This window comes from Petaurus breviceps, unplaced genomic scaffold (genome assembly GCF_028583685.1).
Source record: "Petaurus breviceps papuanus isolate PSGF00001 unplaced genomic scaffold, PetGlider_PUasm1.0 98, whole genome shotgun sequence".
Taxonomy (NCBI): Eukaryota; Metazoa; Chordata; class Mammalia; order Diprotodontia; family Petauridae; genus Petaurus; species Petaurus breviceps.
Genome location: NW_027187460.1, coordinates 4,268,777 through 4,286,544, shown reverse-complemented (window position 1 = coordinate 4,286,544; position 17,768 = coordinate 4,268,777). Strand labels below are relative to the sequence as shown.

The following is a 17,768-nucleotide window of genomic DNA, read 5'->3' as shown; positions in this document are numbered from 1 at the left end:
AATGGGTCAGTATTCAGTTTATGACTGAATATTTTGGTGTATCAGAATATCAAGGATGTTTTGAGAATGTATGAATTGTTCACCGGCCTCACAGGGTAAGATGTTCACTAGAACAGCCTGGGATAGCTATTGAAATGATTACCTCTCTCTGTTGCACAGACTGATGGGATGTGTCCAGAAGTGACTGTAGGTGTTTCCTGACCATAGAGCTGTTGTTGGCTGCTCGGAGAATCATCCCATAGTAGATGAACAGGAAAACCTGAAAAAAGGTACAAGGTTAGTTATACAGGGAAGCACCACCTGATACCTGGGCTGGAAGAGGAGTAGGGGATGGGGAGCAGGAGGGGGGGCAGGTGGGTAGTAGGGGGGAAGACACTGAATCTAGAGAATAGAATGAAATAAGTTAAAGAGTGAAAATTAATCAAGTACTTAATTATAGGTCTTCCATATATATCAGGTACTGTGCTAGGTGCTGAGGATAAAAATATAAAAAAATGAAACAATTCCTAGTTAGAATGAATTCTAATGGCAGAGATAACAGGTACATGTAAAAAAGAAACATGTATACATATGTTTGTGTATAGACACATATAAGGTTAATACATACATACACGCACACACACAGAAAATAATTAAATACAAGGGCAGCTACGTGGTGCACTGCATAGAGTGCTGACCCTGGAGTCACAAGGACCTGAGTTCAAATAGGGACTCAGACCCTGGGCAAGACACTTAACCTTGTTTACCTCAGTTTTATCATCTGTGAAATGAGCTGGAGAAAAATATGACAAACCACTCTATTATCTTTATCAAGAAAATCCCAAATGGCGTCACAGAGTCGGACATGACTGAAACTACTCTCCATCACCTTCCTTCCCTAGCGTCATACTCTGCACATAGTAGGGCCTCAATAAATACTTGTTGGATTGATCTGAAAAGGCAGGACATACTAAGTGCCCACTGAGTTACTATTGCTGATATTTAAGAATTGTAGAAGGATTCAGAGAAGGAAGAGATCAAGGTGGCCCAGAGTGCCCGGGGAAGTTCCTGCTTTAAGAAGCAGGGCTAAAGCTAGGCCTTGAAGGCTGGGTAGAATTCAGAGATGGAGAGGAATGGGGAATGGATGGCATTTGAGGAGATGCAAAGGAAGGCAATGTTGCTCATGCCAAAAGTGTAGGTTAGGCCTTGCTCCCTTCTTTAGAACCCCTCCCATTCTTAACCTCTCACCCCAACTGAGACTCATGAAGGCAGTGTGGTCTAGTGGAAAATGTGCTGGTTTAAGAACAAAAGACAATTATTGAGGTTATCTTCTTAAACCATGAAAAGACACGTGGACATGAAATATGCTACCAGTTTACAGATAGAGAACAGATAGACCCAGAGGAAAGCATGTTTTCTTTCTTTTTTCTCTTTTCTTGTTTCTATTACTTTGTTTCTCTCTTTTTATGTTACTTTCCCCCTTCTCCTTTCTTTCTCTTTCCTATTTCCCTACCTTCTTTTTCTCTTTCTCTTTCCTTACCTCCCTCGTTTTTGCCTTCCTCTCTTTTTCTTTCTTTCCCTCTCCTTTCTTTCATCTTTTTCTTTCCTTCATTCCTTCATTTGTTCCTTTCCTCCTTCCCACTCTCTTCCTTCCTTTCTTCTTTCCTTTCTCCCTGACATGGCTAATTCAGGAATTGTTTAGCACGACCATACATATATGTAATTTTTTTTTGCCTTCTCAATGGTTGGTGGAGGGGGGAGAAAGACAGAGAGAATTCATAACTGAAAACAAAATAAAATTGAATTTAAAAATGAAGAGGAGAAAACACACTGGAAGGTCAAAAAGATGCACACAGATAAGGACAACTTTAAAAGTTACCAGTTGAATCTGCTTTAAAAGAAATGCAAGTTACCTATTATAAAAGATGCAGTTTCATGTATAATCCTCTTTATTTTGTTCTATTGTATATATGTAAATGCCTATTTCATATGGTATTTGTTAAATAAGAATTTTAGTAAGAGGGAAAAAAGGGAAGGTCTGCTATTCTTGTAGTCAAACAACTTGGATTCAAGCCTTGACTCTGATAGTTACTGTTTGTGCAACCCTAAGCAGAATACTTTACCCTCCCAGGTAGTCTGTTTCCTCCTCTATAAAGTGTTGTTCTATCATTTCAATCATGTTTGACTCTTCATGACCACATTTGGGTTTTCAAAGTGGTTTGCCATTTCCTTCTCCAGCTTATTTTATACCAGATGAGGAAACTGAAGTAAACAGCGTTAAATGACTTGCCTGGGGTCTCACAGTTAATATCTGAGGTCCAATGTGAATTCAGGTCTTCCTGACTCCAGGCCCAGAGTTCAATCCACTGTGCCACCTAGCTGCCCATCTGTAAAGTGGGGGACCATTTCTACATTACCCACCCTACAGGGAAATTATGAGCAAAGTATTTTTTGTAAAACCCCAAATGCTTTATAATTATGAACTAGAATGATATGTGATGGTTCCCCCATCAGAGGTGGTTAAGTCAGAGGGCAGTCAATTTACTTTCCTTCCCAGTGTGGATCATGGCCTTAGGTGAACAGAGATGCCAGGTCCTCAGGTGGAGGAATAGAAGATGCAGTTAATGGTAGGGGAGAAAGAAGCAGAAATCTAGGAAACACACCTTTTCGGGATTTTGCTCCATGTAAGTCCGGTCAGGTTTGGTGACAGCAAGCATTAGTGACTTTGCCCATCCGTCTACTGTTAGGAACTGGACTGACCTGGCTCCTATCTGTAGGCAGATATTAAGAAGTCACTGAGATGGCAAATTTGAACCTCTCCCTTGTCTGAGCTGGGTGGGAGGGAATCAAGGGCTTCTTTTTTGTTCTGCCTCAACTAGCACCCAGACATCTCCCCAATGTCAGGTTTTCAATGACTTGAATCTTCATATTTCTCACTCTCTTGTCTTAATACCCATAATTCTATCCTTATGTCTTTTAAATTCGAGGTTTTTTTTTTCTATTTGACACATGGGACAAGGCCTTCTCAGTTTCTTCATATCCTAGTCACTGTCACAGCTAACAAATGACACCTCCTAGATGTTGTATATGTCACCCTCTCCCAGTATAAAGACTTGAGGTTATTCTTGAGGGGATAGCTTGCTTTCTACAAGAAGTACAGGGTAGGACTCCCTTCATCCAGAGATGCAGTCCCAAGGAGTCTTGTGAACTAGATGGAGGTAGATTATATTCTTTTCACATAATGGGGTAAGACTACCTTTGTTCCAAACTAACTCCTGGATGGCACAACTACTTTCTTTCTTTTTCTCCCCCTCCTCCTCCTCCTCCTCCTCTTCCTCCTCCTCCTCCTCCTCCTCCTCCGGCAGTTGGGGTTAAGTGACCTGCCCAAGGTCATATGGCTAGTTTTTGTGTTAAGTATCTGAGGCTGGATTTGAACTTAGGTCCTCCTGACTCCAGGGCCAGTGCTCTATTCACTGCACCACCTAGCTGCCCCAATGGCACAACTTCTAATGCAAGTAGGATTTGTCTTACTTTTTGGGACAGAAGTTAAAGAGTTAGTTTGGAGATACATGGTAAAAGGTCTGTGAGCTAGTTTGACCAAAGTAGTAGATGAGGCATCAATCAGGTTTTAGGGGGGTATTTTCTCTTGATTTTGCTTTCTTTCTTCCCTTTTTGGTGGCAAACCAGGAAGTAGCCTCTGGGCTATGCCCTTGGTCTTTCCCTTCTGTATGGCCATAAGGGAGAAGTGTGGCCCAACCTTGCTAGCTATCTTAGATCTGCTTGAATATGGAGTTAAATTTAGGAGAACAGGTCTGGTTACAATTGTTTTCCTTCCTCCCTCCCTTCCTCTCCCTCCCCTGCCCCCAGCCTTTTCTCTGTCCCTCCTTGTCTTTGTTTCTGTCTGTAGGTCTCATGGGTGATAGGAAGTCCACATGGTCTCATGTTCTAGCAGGCTCCACTGTTTCTAGAATAGATATCATTACTAATCCATTGGCATCCTCTTTCCAGGAATAATTGTGACATATTTATAGATTATTATTAAGGATTGTATTTACATTAAAAAAGAATTATTTTTATAGACTGCAAGCTTGTTTGTGAGCTAATCATCCATGTGCTGGGTGTTCCCATTCTATTTTTCTATTTCTTGAGAATAGAAAAAAATTGTAGATTTATTTTGTAGAATTTAGTTTCCTGGTGTTCTGTGTCTAAGCCTTAAGATTACAAGTCTTCAGAAGGCTGGGGCCATAGCAGACAGTATAACAGCTAATAGAAGTTTTATTTTTTGGGGGGGGTTCTCCCCTTAAAGCAGACCCAATGATAAAAAAAAAACACCAAACTTTTTACTGGAAGTATTCCATAAGGGATTAAGTAAATACCTGGAGGGGAGTGGGGTGGAGCAGGGAAGGGGCTATAAAAGTAGCCTGTTTGGAATGGGAAACTGGGTTATTTGGCCTCTAAGGTTCCTTTCATCTGTGAGGTTCCAGTATTCAGTTATTGCACCCCAAACCTAAGAGGATTGAGAAATGAGATAAAAGGAGATTTTGGGGAAAGCAGATTTGAGAGGACAGGGTGGCTTGCCATCTTGGTGATTCATCTAGCCTGCTCAGGTCATCCCTTTGGGGGGTTTGGTCAAAACCTCCTGGTTCTACTTGTTGTTCATACATGCGTCACCCTCATTGGCTCCAGAGCTCCTGTGCCCGCTGCCCACCCTTCCAGGAATGTTTCCTTCCTTCCTCATCCTCTACCAAATATCATGTCAGGCTTCACAGTCTTTCATGTTTAAAGGATAGGAAGCTGGAAGAAAACTTGGAAGTTATCTAGTCCAACAACATCATTTTATAAATGGAGAAGCTTGGATCCAGAGAGAGGAAGCTCACCAGGGACAGAGCTCCCTACCAAAATTTGAACTCAGCTCTTTGGCCTCAAATCATCCTTTCTATTGAACCACAGTTCCTTTTTCTTTCAAAATTCTGCTCAGGACTCCCCTTGAACTCTGGGCCTTTTATTTAGCACTTCTTCCTCTTGAAAATTGTATCCTCTACTCTCATGTCTGCATCTACCAGCTTAAAGGTTTGAAAAATGCTTTACATATTACTTCATCTGATTCTCACAACCAGCCTGGGAGGTGGGTGCTGTTATTATTCCCTTATTTGGAAGCTGAGGCATATTGAAGTTCAGTGATTTGCCTAAGGTCACATAGCTAACAAGTTTATGAGTAGGATTAGAACTCAGGTCTTCCTGATTACAAGTTCAGTGCTCTATCCACTACGGCATCAAGCTGTCTCATATTCACAAAGCAGACTTTTACCCCGACCAAGTTAACCAGGGTAGAGATTTGAAAGCCTCACATGCTTCACAGTAGGCATTTTCTAGTTTCTTGGCCTCATCCTTTTCTTCCATGGGCCTCCAAGGTCAATACACAATTGCCATCTATCTTTGACCCATGGAGCTGTGGATGATGGTGTTTCTAGGAGACTATTTTCATCATGAAGTATCAGAAGGAGCTCTGGATTCAGTTTTAGAGAGATCAGGGTCCGAGTTTCATTTCTGAGGCAGCTCGGTTGGCACAGTGGATAGGCACAGCTCCTGAAGTCAGGAAGTCTTGAGTAAAAATAAGTCATTTAGAATGGTGAGATCCTGGGCAAATAACTAAATCTTTGTCAGCCTTAGTTTCCACATCTGTAATGGGAATAGTTTTGAGGATCAATTGAGATAATATTATAAAATGCCTTGCAAACCATAGGCATTATATAAATGCTAGTTATTTTTTTCCTCCTCTGTGAAATGGGTATAAAACATGCAATATTCTCACAGGATGTTGTGAAGAAAGTAGTTTGAAGCACCATTATGATGCTAAATAAGTGCTAATTATTATTATTGTTTATATTATTAACTCTTCAGCTTGATATGTGGTTAGCTTTTCCTACCTGAATCAGCTGTTCTTGCCATTGATCTTTCTGTGTAGGAGTAAGTAGTTTATCTGTTGTAGAAAAACAGAAAAAACGCAGTGAAGACAGAGCCAGGGATTAGACTTGCCGTAGTTTGATCCCCATTTTCCCTAATATTCATCCATCCATCCATCCATCCATCCGTCCGTCCATCCATCCATCCTTAACTCCAGCCTTCCATTTCCTGCTTCCTGACTGATATCCTGACTGCTCAGCATCTCAAACTCAACAGATCCAAAATGGAATTAACTTCTCCCCTAAACCTGTTCCTCTTCCAAACTTCTTTTATCTTTTCTGAAGTATCGCCACCCTCCCATTCACAAGTTCATACTTGTCTCTTTCTTATTTATCATCACTCCTCTATATTCTAACCCACTAATAGCTACCATTATACAGCACTTACTTTGTGCCACCAACTATGGTAAGCTCTTTACAATTATCTCATTTGATCCCTAAAACAACCCTGAGTGGTAGGTGCTATTATTATCCTCATTTTAGTTGGAGAGATTGAGGCAGACAGCAGTTGTATAACTTGCTCAGGATCACAAAGCTAGTGAGGCCAAATTTGAACTCAGGTCTTCCTGACTCTGTGTCCAGACTTCTATCCAGTAAGCCACCTAGCTGCTATAATTAGCTGTAATTCTGCAGAGAGTGATCGACAATGTGAACATCAGATCAAAGGGTTTTTGACCCTGGATTTTAGACCTGCCACCCTGCGGACTGAACATTGAACTCAGTGCATTGGGAACCACTAAAGTCACATAGGAAGAAGCAAACCATTGGTGGAGATGATGCCCATCACATAGAGAAGGCTGCGATGGGGGAAAATGCCAGTTAGGAAATCTTCCTCGAGCTTGTTGAACACTAGATTCCAAGAGTGTTTGCACATAGCCAAGAGCACGTTGCTGGCGGCATCCTGATAAATATCTTCTAGTTCCTAGGGCAGCAGAGGGGGAGAGGGAAAACCTGATTAAGAGGAGCATTTGGGCCAGTCTGATGAGACAACATCTAACAGCATAGCATACACTGTATTTGATATGTGCTATCTGTAGAGTACACACAGCTCTGTAATCAATCAACAAATGTTTATTAAGCACCTACTATGTGCCAGACCACTGTGCCAGGTTCTAGAGACACAAAGACAAAAGTAAAAGGTTCTCTGCATTCTAAAGACAGAGACAACATGCACACATAGAAATGTATACAGAACAAGTGCCAAATAAATATAAAGTAATCAAATATAATCAAATATATTGGGGAGGGTGGGCATAACTTGACAGTTAGGGGGAATCAGCAAAGGCTTTGGGTAGAATGGGGTATTTGAGCACCCTTTAAGAATGCCACGAAGATAGCTAGGGCACGCAGTAGGCAGAGTGCCAGGCTTGGAGTTAGGAACATCTGAGTTCAGATTAAGCCTCAGGTACTTACTAGTTGTGTGACCTTGACCAAGTCACTTAAATTCTGACTTCCTCAGTTTTCTCATCTATAAAATAGGGCTAATAACAGGACCTGCCTCCTAGAGTTGTCATGAGGATCAGATGAGATTATATTTGTAGAGCACTTTGCACAATGCCTGGCACATAGTAGGCTCTATATAAATGTTAGCTATTGTTATTATGATTATTCAAAAAGAGAGAAATTCTGTGATATAGAAATGATACATTATCAGTATGTATATAATCCTTATCCAAAACGACACTGTGGCATAGACTTGGAGTTGGAGGACCCGGTTTTGTATCTCACATCTGATGTATACTGACTGTGGGAATATCATTTAGAGTTTCATTGTCACTGCTACCTTTATAAAACAATGTTACAGAATAGATTTAGAGAGAATTCTGTCTTGGAGAGAGAATTTCCTCATCAGAAATTCTAATGCTAATGCAAAGGTATGGACAACACACACACACATACATGCACATACACACACTTATTTACCACTGTACAGATGAGAAAACTGAGGCCTATGACTATAAAGGTGAAATTCCTTGCTCAAGAATGTACATTATTGGTACAAATGAAGTAGCTACTGGATCTCACTGCTTTCTAAGGCCAGCCATGGAAAGAGAGGCTTTTCCATCATCTTAATTTGCAACCATATTCAAGGAAGGTATTGAACTGTCTTGGTCAGAGACAGCTAAGATGGCTTTGTGGGAAGAACACTGTCCAGGACAGAGTTTCTTGCATAGGACTGGATCTGGAATTCACTTACTTCTGGGATGGCTGAAGTGTAGTGGAAAGGACCCTATAGTGCCCAGGGGTCAGAGAACATTCATTCATGTCTTGATTCTGACACATTTGTTGGTCATGGAGTTATGTGGGAGTCATTTTACTTCTTTGAGACTCAGTCTACTCCTCTGTAAAATAGGGATAGTAACACTCGTCCTATATCCTGGTGGCATGGAAAATGTTTTGTAAATCTTAAAAGTATTTACAAATGTGAATGATTATAATTTTTACTAATATTACTATTATTAGATATTACAATAATTACTAATTACTATTACTACTACTATTTCTTATTCACTCATTTCAGTTGTGTTTAACTCTTCATGACCCCCATTTTGGGGTTTTCTTGGCAAAGTTACTGGAGTAGTTTTGCCATTTTCTTCTCTACTTCATTTTACAGATGAAGAAACTGAGGCAAACAAAGTTAAATGACTTGCCCAAGATCAGTCTTCATGGCCTGGAACTCTATCCACTACACTACCTAGCATACCTACTACTAATATTACTACTACTACTACTACTACTACTAGTATGTGATTTTAAAGAAGTCATTATCTTTGGACCCTCAATTTCCTCTTCAGCAAAATAGGGACAATCATTTCTATACTAATTCACAGCACACTTGTGAGGGTTAATTGAGAGAGAGAGAGAGAGAGAGAGAGAGAGAGAGAGAGAGAGAGAGAGAGAGAGAAGGTGATTTGTAAGCTGCTGAGGATTCTTTCTCAACATAAGGAATAGTTATAATTATTTAAGTAAAAATATTTATTAAGTTCTTACTATGTTAGGCACTACAGGAGATACAAAGCTTAGAGAAGACGTGTTCTTTCTCTCATGGAGCTAGCTACATGATGGAGGGCAAGACACTTTACGTGCAGTATAGGTTGACTATACTACAAATTAATATATGACAGGTGCATTTGAAAGGTTCAAAGTGCTATCCAAACTCTGAGGGGGCAGAGAAAGGTTGTTAACTGGCTAGGGAAGACTTCCCTGAAGTTGGAATCTGAACTGGGTTTTGCTGCAGGGGTGGGATTTCAATGGGTGCAGAGAAGGGCAAATAGATTGCAAAAGCTGAGAATAATCTGAGCAAAGGTACAGAAATGGGAAAGTACACTGCATGTAGGGGCCAGAGGGTGGTCCAGTGAACCAGACCATAGGGTATGGGGAAAGAAGAGAGTTATGATATCAATCTGGAAAGGTAGGGCACCATATTGTGGAAAGCCTTGAATATTAGGCTAAAAAGTATTTAGGATTTCCTCAGTAGCAATAGGGAGTCACTCAAGGGTTTTGAGCAGGTCAGTGATTTGACCAGCATATTTAATCTGGCAGCATATGAAGGACAGACTGGAGGTAAAGGAGAATGGAGATGGGCAGACCTGCTGGGAAGCTATTATAGAATAGTCCAGTCTTGTACCAGGATGGTGACAAAGGGAACAAGGAGGAAGAAGGGATATGGCAGAGAGATATGATAGAACTTGGTAACTGAATGGATATGAGACATGAGGGAGTAGGACCAGTGATAAGATTTTTAGGATTTCTACTATGGCAGTCTAAGTAAATAGTGATATCACTGACAGAAATAGTGAAGTAAGGAAAATCAGCTTTGGGAGCAAATAAACCAGACATTTAATTTGACACAAGCCCTCACTTTGAATATCTGAAGGATTTTAATATGGAAAGAGGATTGGATTTGGTCTTCTTGGCTCCCAAAGGAAACAAATCTAAGGGCTAAGGATGGGAGTTACAAGAGGATCAATAAACAATATGAGTTGGTGTGGAATAGATTGACCATTATTCATAATTGGGTGCATGTGACCATGGGCTTTTGTTGCAAGACTCCATTACCAATGGGGCAGGAAAAGAGAGAATATTGCCTTTGTTCAATAATCCATCTCTTCCCTGCCTAGGTTACCTAACATTTCTATAGTGCTTTAAACTAGTTTATAGACCCATTTCTTCAAGTTTCCTAATGGGGTATGTTGTGCAGGTCTCATAATCTTTTTTTTTTTTTTTACTAATTCTGGAAACTGAGGCTCAGAGAGATGAGGTTAGCTGTTCAAAGTCATTTATCACCCAAGTAGCTGGAAACCTTCCTTCATTCTTGCTCTTAGCAATAGCCTTATTCTTGGGACCTCGCTCAATATATTTATATCCTGTAATGGTGGGTATCATAGACTGCAGGCTGTTTGAGAATACTCTTTCTTATTTAAACGTCATATCCCAAGAGACATGTTGAACATACAGTAGGTGCTTAATAAATGAATTTGAGCCCAGGTGTATTGATTATGAGTCCAGGTGTGTGTGTGTGTGTGTGTGTGTGTGTGTGAATGACTGTGTGAGAGTGTTTTAGATGGAGGGAAGGTTTTTTGTCTTCAAAGGTCCTTAATTAAACCTCTTACAGATAGGTCCTTACCGTGTTCTTGGTCATATTTTCCAAAGCAACCCCAATAAATCTTTCTCCCCAGTCATTCTGGATGTGTGGAGCCTCGAGGATGATACTCTCAAGGACCTGGAATAATCGGTACCTGTGTTTGGCAGAAAGCTGTAGGTGACAGAGAGAGGAGAGTCACTACAGAACAGGAATGTGACTTGACAAGGGGGAGACTGGAAGTTACTTTAAACATCAATGACTGGCTTCTGGGTAAGATTTGAAGGACTTTTCTCTGGGGAAGGCTCCTCATAGCCCAAACTTCTCCCCCATTCGTTAGACATGCCCATCATGGTGATTTATTAAAAAGAGTGCTGGGTTTGGTCAAGAGACATGAGTTTGGAACTCTATATCTTATACTTGTGATTGAGGTCCAAGTTTCTTCATCTGTAAACCTGGAATAATAAGTTTAAGATGACAGGGAATAATTTGTTGTTATTAGTGTTTCATTGGTAGAGGAAGGAAACCTTTCCTAAGAAATTTCTCTACTTCTCTGTCTTCCCGAGTAAACCCAAGCATTAAATTCCTATTGGGGAGTTCCAAACTTTTAGGGTAGTACTGGAGAGGGAAGGAGAATTATAATGACTCTTTATGGGTTATTGTGAGTCCTTTAGTTTGCTTATATATTCTGTAGTATGGAATTAAAGGTTGTCCTGTGGCTGAAATATGTTGTTAGCTGGATGCTTTTACAGAGCCTTAATGACCCAACCCATGAGTTAATAGAGATTTCTAGGGGTTACGATGATTAGGGACAAATAAGCCAGAATACATTTTAAGAAACTCCCAAGATAGAACAAGATATGCATAAACCTAGAATATGGGGCACTGGGCCACAGGTTACACATGACATGGGCCACAGATTGATCATACTTGATGCCCGTGGCAGGGAGGGGAGAGAGAGAGAGAGAGAGAGAGAGAGAGAGAGAGAGAGAGAGAGGGAGAGAGAGAGAGAGAGAGAGAAGTTGTGACAAGCCAACAGAATAACAGAATGAGCCACAGTGAATGGTGAATCCATTAAGGAGTAACCCTAAGAATCAAATAAATTGTACTATCCTGGGCAGCTAGTCTTCTCTGGCTTACTTATGATTGATACATTTAGTAAGTACATCTGAATGTACTGTTGGCTCTTGAGTATAAAGGAATGGACCTTCAGGCCTGAGGGAAGCAGTAGACATCTCACAACCAGATTTGTCCTAGCAGAGCTGACCACTTTCTGGTTTGAACTTACATGGATTATGGTATAAGGAGGAAGGTAACAAGCATTTATTAAGTACCTACTGTGTGCCATCCACTGTGCTAAACACTTTACAAATATTATTGCTTTGATTCTCCGAACAACCATGGATGCTATTATTACCTCCATTTTACAGCTGAGGATATTGAGACAGACAAAGGTTAAGTGACTTGCCCAGAATCACACAGCTAGTAAGTGTCTGAGGCATAGCCCAGGGTCAAGACAGAAGGCTAAAACCCAGAACAGCTAAGTCACAGAAATGTGTGCATGTCCTTACTATATCCTTTGTAGTATATCAATAGTAGACTTGTTAAGTAACAATTCTCTGAGAATAAGCCATATGTATTTCTCTTCCTTGGATTCATAAATGAACTATTCTAAATTGTATTGAATTGTTTCAAAACAGAGAGCTACACAAGGTCTGAGGGGGAAGGTTATTACCAAAGCAAGGGATTAGGGAAATCTTCCTCAAGGAGGCAGCCTTTGAGTTGTAATTTAAAGAATGAGTGAGAAGGACACATTTTTCAATTTGAGAAAGGAATATAGCTGAGATCAGTTAAATTTGGGGTGATAATGTGATAAAAAGGAGAGATGTTTTTGTAGGCAAACAAAAGTGTGGGATCAGAAATACCAAGTGGAAGGAGAATAACAGACAGACATTAAATATCAAACAATTGATCAAAAATCATTTGTTAAATACTGACAATATCGTCAGGCACTGTGCTAGGCTCTAGAGATACAGAGACAAAATGAAAACCTGTCTGTGCTCTCAAAGAATTTATAATCTACGGTTAGGGAAATGATGTGTTCATATACAAAAATACATACATATATACATACATAATACATACATATCTTAGGTAACTGCAAAATATGTACAAGATATTTTTGGCTGAAAAGTAGTAGTAGAGGAGGTGAAACAGAAAAGACATCAAGTAGAAGTCAATAACAAACAAAGGAGGTATCTGTGCTGAGTCTTGAAGGAAATGAGAAATTCAAAGAGGTGGAGGTGAAGGTGTGCCTCCCAGGCATGGGGTACATCTAGTGCCAAGGTACCGAGATTGAAGAGCTGTGAGTCATATGCATAGTGGGTAGTAAAAGCTGGGGAAGTAAATAAAGTTGCTAAGGAAGAATTATAGAAAGAATGCTAATAGAACCACGGACAGCACCAAGATTAAGGACCCACTAAAAAGATGAAAAAAAAAAAACCCTGAGACTTAAGAGAACTGAAGTGATTTGTTTATGGTGACAGTTAGTAAATGAGGAGCCAGGTCTTGGTCCAGGCCTTCTGACTCAAAGGCTAATTAATGCTCATTCCATGAGTCACCATCTAGAGGTCCCTCATCTAGATGAACCATACCATATGAGAACAGGGATTGTACCTGCTTTTGCCGTGTCCTGCATAATACCTTGCACATAGCTTTATTCCCATTGTGCAAATGCTGACATGATTTATGTCAGATTAATGATTATAGTTGGAAGAGAGCTTAAAGATTAAGTGGTGGGTCACCTCCTCATTTTTCAGAAACAAAATCCAAGGCTCTGCAAGGCGAAGAAATTTCCCCAACGTCACACAGTGAGTAAAGCTATGAGTACTATCTAGGTCTCTCCTGATTTTCCAAGCTGCAACTCTTTCCTGTGGGCCAAGCTGCTCTCTTAAAATGACTCCATTTCAATGTTCCTACCTCTAAGTTGTCCACGAAGTAATCGTTGATGGTCTCCAGCACCATATTCTGCTCCACCTTGGCCATGTTGTTGAGTTTCTTGATTACCATTTTCACTCGGGGTATGTTAGAACTCCCCAAGTCCTGGAGAAGCTTAAAACAGATGGCTGAAGTGGACAAGACAGGATGGAAAGGAACAGAGTTTTGATGCAACATGGTTGGGGATAGCTAGCTGAATATTAGCACTTCGTTTCTTATCATTGATACTAAGTTAGGTGATCTTCCTTATGCTCTGAGAACTGAGTTTGTGTCTCTCTCTAGCATGTCCCTTTCTGCTCTGCCATTTTTAAAAATTAAATTTTGTCTTTTAAAAAAATTGTGTTGGGGTATCCAGGTAGCACAGCGAGTAAGAGCATCGGCCCCAGAGTCGGGATGACCTGGGATCGAATCCGGGCTCAGACACTTAGAACCCACCCAGAAACACCTGGCTGTGTAACCTTGAGCAAGTTACTTAACTCCAATTGCTTAGGGGCGGCCAGGTGGCGCAGTGAGTAAGAGCGCTGGTCCCAGAGTCGGGATGACCTGGGATCAAATCCGGCCTCTGATACTTAGCACCACACCCAGAAACAACTGGCCGTCTAACCTTGAACAAGTTACTTAACCCCAATTGCTTAAAAAAAAAATAAGTGTTTATTTTCTCTCCCTTCTCCCTTCCTCCTCTTCCCAAAAAGAAAAAAAAAAACCGTTCCTAACAAATATACATAGCAAAGCAAAACAAATTCCTACATTGGCCATGTACAAAAATGCATGTCTCATTCTGCACCCTGAGATCTTAATTCTACCCATTTTGCCCAACTATTTGGGTAATTTACCAAACCATTACTAAGCTTATACCTGTCAGAGAAAGAGCAAAAGGACACATATGTACAAAAATATTATAGGATCACTTTTTGTGGTGGCAAAGAATTGTGGTAGAAAGTAAGAGAATACCCCTCAATTGGGGAATGACTAAACAAATTATGGCCTATACACATGATGGTATACTATTGTGCTCTGTTTTATTGGTAGATTCTTAGAGCTAGCAAAGAGCTAAGAGCTCTTTTCATAGATGGAGAAACTGACACACAGAAATGACTTGCTTGAGATCACATAGTGAGCTAGTGCTGAGACTAGAACCCAGATCTTCTGACCCCTAGAACTCAGGGCTATTTGAGTTACACTCTCCTGATTTCCCAGATCCACTCCAGGTTTAGAAGCTAAAACAGCTGTTGTTCATTCAGAGTTGTCTGGTGTTCTCTTGCTCTTGCATATTGTGAATGATTGTTCAATCACAGGCTCCCTAACTCTGCTTGGGCTTGAAGAGGGTGCTCAGCCCCTGCTCACTAATGAATTGAATGATCATGGATAGGGAAAAGGGCTGGAGAGCACCCTGGGGTCAGTGACTTATGCCAAAAGTAACCCAAAACTAGTCACTGACCAATATTCCAGGTTGTATGTCTTAAAGAAACCAGGTTCCTCATTTGTAACATGGAATGTGATATAAAGTTTACATGACCTAATTGACCTTTCCTTAAAGATCAAATGGCAATTCTGAGAATTAAGACCTTGCAAAAGGATTATCTGTCCTCTGGCCCCTCCTCCTCCTCCCTCATGGGGGCCCTGTGGATATGGACCTGTATTTTTTCAGTGTATGAGTTCAGTGGAGAATATGGAAATTTGTTTATGGGAATATTAAAGAATGATTGTGGTTTTAACACACACACACACAGAACAAATGAGATATCCTGTATCAATTGTCTTTTTGGTCTGAGGACATAACAGATTAATAGGTGGAAGATGTAAATTTAGGCTCAATGTGGGGAAACACTTCTGAACAATGAGAGCTCTGCAAAAGTAGAATGAGACATCTCTAGAAGTAGTGAGTTTCCTCAATAGTGGGAGTTTTTAAGCCAAGGATAGGTATGGCCACTTGTCTGGAATAATATAGAAATAACGTAGAGAGGATTCTTGCTCAGGAATAGATTGGCCCAGAGAGGTGCCCAAGGTGGGCAATACCACCCCCTGGGGGCACTGGAATGATCTGGGGACAGTAGTAGCCTCAGGTGCAATTGAGGGGTGTTGAATAAAAATAAGGGGGTTGTGGGACTATAAGGAAAGATGATAAAACAAATTTGAAAAACCATTCGTACAACCATTCATCTGTTGTGTAACAGCATTAAATTCATAGTGATTACGTTATTTTCCGAATAAACACACAAAATGCAAGTTATAACCAATCAGTGGTCAAGTCCACTGACAGGTCTTAACAAGCAAGTATTGGCAGGTGAGCATGTTGTGCATTGTCTGGAAGTCCAGCATGCATTAGCAGGAATATGTGCATGTAATGACTTTACAGTATGATACCGTATGGTTACATAATGCAATATTGTATCATCAAAATTTCACTGCAGGGAAAAATAATAAATTTACAATAAATTATTAAATTTAAGATGCATCATTTAAAAATTTATATTTTTTGAAATGATGCAAATTACAAAAAAACCCCCAACCTTTAAAAGGTTAAAGAAGGTAGATTTCGGGGCGGGGGTGTGCTGAGTAATTTTTTTTGTTGTTGTTAAAAATGGAACCGTAGGCCAAATAAGTTTGTGACTATCTGGATTGCTAAGGTTTCCCCTAGCTCTTACATTCTGTGAAATGCTTCATAGATGTCAGGTTTTATTCTTGTTTTTGTTGTTGATGCTATCATTATCATTATATATTTAATAATGATGATGATGATGATGATAGCTAGGCACTGTGCTTAGCTCTTTCCAATTATAACATCCCTGGGAAGTGGTTATGACTCTGACTCTGTAGCTCTTTGCTGCCCCTAACTTCAACTCTGGGGAGGAAATATAAAGATGAGAAGTTACAAGAACTCAACCTGAATCTCAGGTGTAGAGGCTGGGGATGAAAGAGGCCAGGTCCTGCTTTGGGAGGTGATTGGAGTTGGCATAGATAAGGTGATAGATAACACTCAAATGTATAAGATCAATTTCTAGAGAAGCACCAACACCACAACTCTCCTCTCCCTGTACCCCTCAGGCTACTCTTTAGGGTTTTTTTTTTCTCCTTTAAGAGTGCTCTGAGTGCTTTGGATTTTCACCTGAATAGGATAGGGAATGGGTAGATCTACAGTATTATTTACCCTGAGTATCATTAACCCCTAGGATTAGGTATGGCTCTCACATTTACCAGAGATACTCCAGGTATTTCATATTCCATCAGAAAGGCTGAGGCCCCTCACTCCCCCTAAAGTGTCCTGGGGCTTCTCATAAATCCTAAGTGGCACTTGGACCCTTTACCAAAGCTGTAACTAGAGTGGGGTGACAGTGGCTTTAAAAGCGCTGAAATTTAGAGAGGAGAACCGTTTCTAGTAGGTAACCTTCCAATCATCCCCTAGTCCTTCTCACGTTGACAGCTTTCCCAATAGCAGCTTCACAGTGTACTTGAGGTCCTGCTTCCCCTAACTCCCCCCACACTCTTTCTACAGGATTTCTATATTTAATGTCATGAGGTAATATCCCAGGTGTCTGCCTAGGAAGCTAATGTGTGGTATGTGGATCTTCCGTCCACTAGAGTTGGTCTTAGGACCCATCTGCTTGCCCCTTGATGCTGTTGCCTGCCCCAAGTGGTTGAATTGTAAATTAACACCCTCCCCTCATATCCCTGGGGTTCCTCACTCTCTGAGGATGACTTAGCATTGAGGTTGGTATAGTCTCTCCCACCGTGTTATTATCTCCCATTCAGTTTCAGAACCTTGGGCACTGGATGTGTGTGTATGTGGGGGGTGATAGAAGATGTCAGGCTCACCTGCATTGTATGCTTCCTCCATGAATATTTTGTGGTCTTGTGGTACAAAGGCTGCCTGATTACTCTTGGACTTTCTCAGTAAGATGCTGGTGGGTTTGACCATACCTTCCCCACAGATGAAATCTTTAAGGATGGGTTTTTTAGGTTTGCTGATGTATTTTTTCCACTTTGAAGGGAAGAGGGAAGATAATCTAAAGTAGAAAGTAGAGCAGTGAGTGTGTTAGCATCATAAACAAAGGTGGCAGAATACATCTAGACTGGGCATCAACGATGGGTCATCAGGAGCTTCTCTTGCTCCTGTTTTAGGGAAAGTCAGCCTTGAGAGGAAGTAACATATAGCAGTAGCAGCATTACTTTTGGAGTTAGAAGGCCTGGGTACCCCAGAGATCTCACAACTAGGCACATACCTCAAGAAGGTCGATAACAAAAAGAAA

General features: G+C 40.7%; 1 protein-coding gene across 1 annotated transcript in view; it reads right to left on the bottom strand.

Annotated features, from left to right (window-relative positions):
- The window catches only part of LOC138156134 (maestro heat-like repeat family member 5), a 99,490-nt gene extending 81,955 nt beyond the window's left edge, over positions 1-17,535 (bottom strand). Inside the window, exons 1-7 of the mRNA XM_069081358.1 lie at positions 17,335-17,535; positions 13,504-13,649; positions 10,570-10,698; positions 6,705-6,864; positions 5,907-5,959; positions 2,643-2,750; positions 143-259 (exon numbers count right to left, since the gene is read on the bottom strand). Of these exons, the coding sequence (XP_068937459.1) occupies positions 143-259; positions 2,643-2,750; positions 5,907-5,959; positions 6,705-6,864; positions 10,570-10,698; positions 13,504-13,649; positions 17,335-17,437 (816 nt within the window). The 5' untranslated portion in view covers positions 17,438-17,535. The remainder of the gene's footprint in view (positions 1-142; positions 260-2,642; positions 2,751-5,906; positions 5,960-6,704; positions 6,865-10,569; positions 10,699-13,503; positions 13,650-17,334) is intronic.
- Positions 17,536-17,768: the final 233 nt, after the last annotated feature.